Here is a 5,880-nt window from a genome sequence, read left to right as displayed (position 1 = left end):
GCCAAAACTGCGAAGCATGTTCCATGCTATTATATGGGGTGAGGCGGTTGTCCGCACTTGCACCGAAGCGAGGGACGAGGTTGACAAGTGCTCTGAGCTGTGTCACAGGCACGATGTCACCCACCCGAGTACCATTTGAACGCTTCGCTCGTTGAGCAAGTGGAGCTGCGTACTTGGCTCATGATCATTGGTACCGGAGCTTTGGGGAACAATGTCAAAGCGATGTACATATACCAGAAAGCGGTCCTTCCATGACCAATTTGTGCCACTCTTTCCAACAGGACGCATGAGAAGCCTGATCTGACCAATAGTATGACCTACAACTTGACAATAAGTAATATTCAGTACAATGTAAGAATAACAGCCCGTGAAGACCATCTGTGGGCCATACACATCTCGCCTCGTTATTGATGAGTGGCTGTGTCATACCGGCCAGAGGTCCAGGGATCAGAAGGGGGTGCGCAGTTGAGGGTCCTGTGCAGGCCGTATGATGCTGATATCATGAAAATCGGTGTCCTGGAGCCGAAGCTTAAACCAGACTTGTAGTTTGTCGAAGGGAAGTGGAGTAGTGGGTCCAAGCTCTTCTAGCCCCCCCCAATAGTATGGAATGTGATCCCTCCCGTGAGTATCCTCACGACGAAGAAAGTCGGCAATGGCTGGTCGTAAGTCGGGAAGGCCAAACTTAATGGCAGCATCGGTCAACAGATATATTCTGATGGATGGGTCGTAGGCGAGGTTGGAACGCTGTGCGTTCAATAACGAACGAGCGCAATGGCACAGGGACTGTTCCCGCTTCCCTGTGCTGAAGGACCTTGGCAATTTCGAAGTAATTAGTGGTCGGACGTGAATGCCCAGGGTATTTGTTCATCGCTAGAAGGTGTGGGATATCATGATCGACATCTGCGTCGAAATCAACATCGCCATCGTCGTGATCGTCGTCTGCATCGAGATCAACGTTGTCATTGACATCGCCAACGTCATCTGAACCCTGCCGCTTCGAGTCTGCCATATTGTTAAGCAGACTCATAGCGAGGTCAAATCGGCGGCACTTATCGGTACGGTCAAGATGGCGACCATATCTGGGGATCGTAGTTGTTGTTGTTTGCTGGAGCGAGCAGGATCCTTGATTTCCGTTATGTGCGCATGTTTGGTGGTGTCGGCGGTCCATTGCAGAGAAACTCCAGTGTTCCTTATGCTCGGAACTATGGACTGCATGAGCTCCAGCTTTGGTATGTACCAGTTCTCAATGACTCCACCACGCTGACCACGACGAAATCCCGCCATCTATAATTGCATCTTTGTTGGCGTGAAATTCTTCAAGGGCCATGGAAATACGGGTGAGTTGGATGTCATCGATTACGGGTGACTGTACGAGGTACCGAAAGTCCATGAGAGCTCGTACGGCAGCCATCACGGTGCTAGGTACTTGCGTCCGCGCTGACCGCGACAATTGAGCGCTGGATGTCGCGTTGAGTGCGTCCTGTAACCTGTTTAAGTTTTGAAATCCCGCCATGAAAATGACGGAACCCAGTGATGACCTGCAACACAGAGAACCGAAAATCGATCTCTGTGTCAACCGACTGCGCAAATGAGCCACTTTACATCGTGGTCGTAGAACTCGCGATGGATGAGGTAAGAAACTCGGGAGTAAGAAAGTGTGATGATCACTGAGGGGCCAATCTAGCCAGAATGGTGTGTTGACGCCATTCAGACGAAACTTCTGGGCCTCACGGAAAAAAGCCTCGATGTCATCGGGATCAACTTTACTCCGTGCAGTAGCCAGCTGGGAGAGTGTAGTTGCTCGTGTGCGAGGTTCGTGACGGAAAGAATCTCCAAACTGTTTATACATGACCATAGTAACCGGAGAGGTTTTCCCGCCAACGGCAAGCAGCATCATGGCCTCCGGGGTGTCGACAATATAGCTTGCGAGTGGTGTGAAACAGTAGCGACTGTGTCCGATAGGATCTGACAGCATGACCCCCTTCGCGGGCGGCTACCTTGAGTGGACGTAGAACTATATCCAAGCATTCGTGAATGAGGCGATCCTCAAGTACACCTCGCATGCGTTTCTTCTTGTAGATGAATTTTGGGACGGGGAGTAGAGCAGTAAGGACAAAGGCATTCGAAGACGATTTGAGTCGGGTAGACATGCGTATTTTAGCAAGGCTAATGAGAAGGGGATGTGCAACTCTGTCGCCCGTCATGGTCGATACATTCGTCTTGTCAGATGATAAGATGGTCCCAAGGAGTGTTGCACCTTTTGGTAGGGCTGACTGTCCGAAAACTGATAAGTATGACAACTCGCACAAATGATACTATGCGTACCTGCATATTCCACGCGTCATCACCTGTCGCCCATTCTGAGAACACGCGACACAACCTCTGTGCAGTGGTATACACCCTGCGAGGCGTAAAGTCCAGCTGATCATGAAAGGCAGGATGGTTAGAAGGCTTGAAATACAATCCAGGGGATCGCGCCAATACAACACAACGGGCAATTTCGTAGGAAATTTTGTAGGTATGATTTGAGACATCCAGCGCGGACCGCTGGGCAACATTTCCGCTCTACTGCGAAGTTCCTTGGCCGAAAGGAAATGACAACGGAAGGGTCTTTATCTGAATCACTTAGAAAAATTGTAAATATTATCGACGAATTTGTTACTCACCATCTCGAGTGAAAGAAAACTGTCTATCTTCCCCATGCTCAATCCTGAGCGAAGGAGCCACGACCCAACTTCCCAGTCTTTCCGGCTGCTGATGGGTAATACGGATTCATTGCACGGTGTTTGCTGTTATTGTCGGAATTGAATAGATCGAGGAACGTGGTAGCCCTTGCCGTATGTTTGAGCGCAGTCAGGATATGAGTCGATAACTTCCGAGTTGTGAGTTGGCATTCCCTGGCTCTCACTACCACCAGTACTCCCTCGAGACATCTCATCCCAATCCCCAAAACCACCAGACTCGATGTCGGGTATATTCGGTCCATCGTCCATATCCATGGAAATATTTGGTTCATCATCCGAGTCCATATGAGAGTCATCAGACTCGGGGCGAAAGCATGCCAAATCCTGCAGCCACGTACTGCACCCAGAACGAGGTTGGCTCATGTGACGAGCAACAGCGACGTCGTTCTTGAAAACCGCCTTTGCCGCATGAAGGACACTGGAATGACGACATAGCGTGCACGTGAGAATTCTGAGACGTTCAACTGTAAAGGTATTGATTCCGGAATCCGAACATATTAGTTTTTCAGTCCCTCATGTCCGAGTCAAGCCACACACCAATACATCTCAATCTGATGTCTCTAGTGATAGTGACGTATCCATCGGCGTCAACGTATGCGCCCGCGATGCAATAAGTGGCAGCCAACTATGTCCTGGGTGACTCTGGCAGTGGTATCGCAGATTTGTACATGTGGTCGACGCTATTGGCTCAATGGTAAGTGACTGTGATATCTTACTAGGCAATGCTCGTTCACATGCCCACAGACCATCAACGATGTTGATGATCTTGATCCAACCTCATCATGGACCTTTCAAGGGCCCGACGTGATGTATTCGATGCAGAGAAAACACTTGCCTATTGCATCGTCCGAGAACATGAAGTCATGACGTCTCTTTCAAACACAAGTCTGCCATCTCTAAGCGCAAGCTCGACAAGGCGGATGTAGGATTGGGTCATATGCGCATCACATTCAGGAAACATGGTCTTTCTCACCACCCAGCGCCACAACAATTTTCACGTAAGTACGCCTATCATTTACATAGTACTACCAAACTAACACCTTCGTATCATAGACTCATTCGCATCCTGCCGTCAGGTCGCCATCCAGTTGGACCTGATGACAAGTACCTTCTTTGATTTGTATCAATAGAAACATTGTATTGGCAGTAGTACTCTCACTAAATATGATTCGGGCCATGAAATTTTTGTTTATGTCTTGACCTTGGTGGATGGGCTTCAAATTGTTTTAATTTTCTAAGTATAGCTCTAGCTCAAACTACATACTAGTAGTAGCGCTTGAGAATGGAAATGGTGACTAGTACTAGTAATTTTACTGACAAACACTGTAAGCAGCTGTACACCCTGTGAGCTCTGTCCCTCTGTGGGTTGCTGTGAGGAACTAGTATCAGAAAATGTCGATGCTGGGAGAAATCTACTGTGAGCTCTGTGCCGCTGTGGGGCGCTGTGGGTTACTGTGGGAAACTGTCGGAAATGTTATGTCTGTGGAGAAAATTGGGGTTTACTGATGCAGCTGATCAGTGAGGGCGGCAGCTTGCCGCACGGAATCGTCAGCAACAGCGGCTTCGGGGGTGATCCTGAATGAGCATTTGCACCACATGATTTCCAGAAGAGTGTCGGCCGCACGAGAAGTTGAATCAATATTCTGTTGTCCTTGAGGAATGCTTGAACTGCTTCCATGTGGCAGTTCCCTGATAAGTGTATCTCCCGCGACTTCATAGTACATTGAGCGAGACTCCAGAAGGGGAATACGAGTACAATCCAAGTCGTATTCCTCCAAAAACTTGAGTTTCCTTGTCAACTGACGAGAATAGAGGTACAGGGGCTCTGCACGATCACTATTAAACCAAATCATAGTAAAATTGTGGTCACATACGGATCATCACTTCTGCCGCAGTAATGAAGCCGACATACCATCTGCAAATCTGTCGCGGTCTTTTCAGGTATCATGGCATGGTGGTCAGTAAGGACATGGAGCGTCCTGTCAAAAGATCCAGTCTTGCGGTATTTCTTTGCAGCTAGCTCAAACTCTTTGCCCTCAAGATAGGTATCAGCAGCTTTGAGGTCTTGTCCTCCTCGGACGTAGCAGTCCGCCGAGGTGCGGTAATATTGATGCCTCTCATTGCCTGTCGCAGCTGCGCCACAGTCAGCAAAGGCATCTTCTGCTGCAGTAAAAGCCTTTTGTTGAAACTTAGGCAAGGTGTCATATACCATATATCCGGTTACAGATCCGATGATCTGGATCTCAGATCCGATCCAGATCCGATGAACATATCCGTCGTCCGGTCCACAGATCCGCTTTGATTCTTATTTCATTTCCTGTTCATATAACTCTAACTATCGTTCATCTCCCTTTCGGTATTCCTGTACACCGGTATACCGTTATCCTTTACTTCCGCTTTGCTTACTGATCCGCTATGCTTACTGATCCGCTACACTTACGATCCGCTTTTACTTGTACTTCATTCCCGGTTCATGATTCGTGATCCATCCACTTACCAATACGCTCCACTTAGACTTTGCTTATACTTTCGTACATAGCCTCGCACCTTTGGCTTATTGATCATTCCGTAGCTATCCGTAGTATATAAACCTTGTATATGCGCTGTAGTAGATCAGTTCGAATATCATCTTAGATTGCACTCATTCCGTCTGGACTCTGAGTCCCTCCGTTATCCATCCGGACTTGAGTACGCTACTCTTGTCAACTCCGAGACCTTAGGATAGATTCCTATAGTCTACATATCCGCCTCTGTCTTCGGACAGTCCTCACCCGTTAGTTTTCTAATCCGGATCCGATCCGGATTGGCCGTTACTCTATACACGCGATACCTTAGCTCTCTGAAATAAGGGGCAAGACTCGGGGAAAGGGGCACAGTGCACGAGCTGAGGCCGAAGCCCTTCGGAATCCGATACTACTTGAGTACGGTCTTAACAGTATATTCGAACTCATACCTTTCCGAGTTACTTAACATCTATCATGCCTCCTACCAAGACACAAACAACTCTGCACGCGGTCGGACTAACCTCCCTCCGTCGTGATCCGACACCTATAGTCAACACCTTCACCAGTTTCTCTCAGCGCCGTGTTAGCGCCCACGGAACCGCTCAAACCATATCCGAACTCCTTAATCGTCG

At 48.5% G+C, this 5,880-nt stretch overlaps 1 protein-coding gene across 1 annotated transcript; it reads right to left on the bottom strand.

The window, feature by feature from the left end:
* Positions 1–447: 447 nt before the first annotated feature.
* On the bottom strand, positions 448–4,956 carry DFJ58DRAFT_888393 (uncharacterized protein; the record flags this gene model as incomplete). Its single annotated transcript, XM_041394692.1, has 10 exons — positions 448–712; positions 765–1,002; positions 1,050–1,202; positions 1,252–1,993; positions 2,055–2,273; positions 2,326–2,421; positions 2,667–2,789; positions 2,823–3,162; positions 4,248–4,543; positions 4,657–4,956. 10 exons carry the CDS (start codon positions 4,954–4,956, stop codon positions 448–450), a joined length of 2,772 nt encoding a protein of 923 aa, XP_041234698.1.
* Between the last annotated feature and the right edge of the window lie 924 nt (positions 4,957–5,880).

This window comes from Suillus subalutaceus (genome assembly GCF_016647625.1).
Source record: "Suillus subalutaceus strain FC151 chromosome Unknown DFJ58scaffold_718, whole genome shotgun sequence".
NCBI classification, from domain to species: Eukaryota; Fungi; Basidiomycota; class Agaricomycetes; order Boletales; family Suillaceae; genus Suillus; species Suillus subalutaceus.
Note: the sequence above shows the minus strand (reverse complement) of the source record. Positions and strands in the feature narration are given on the sequence as shown.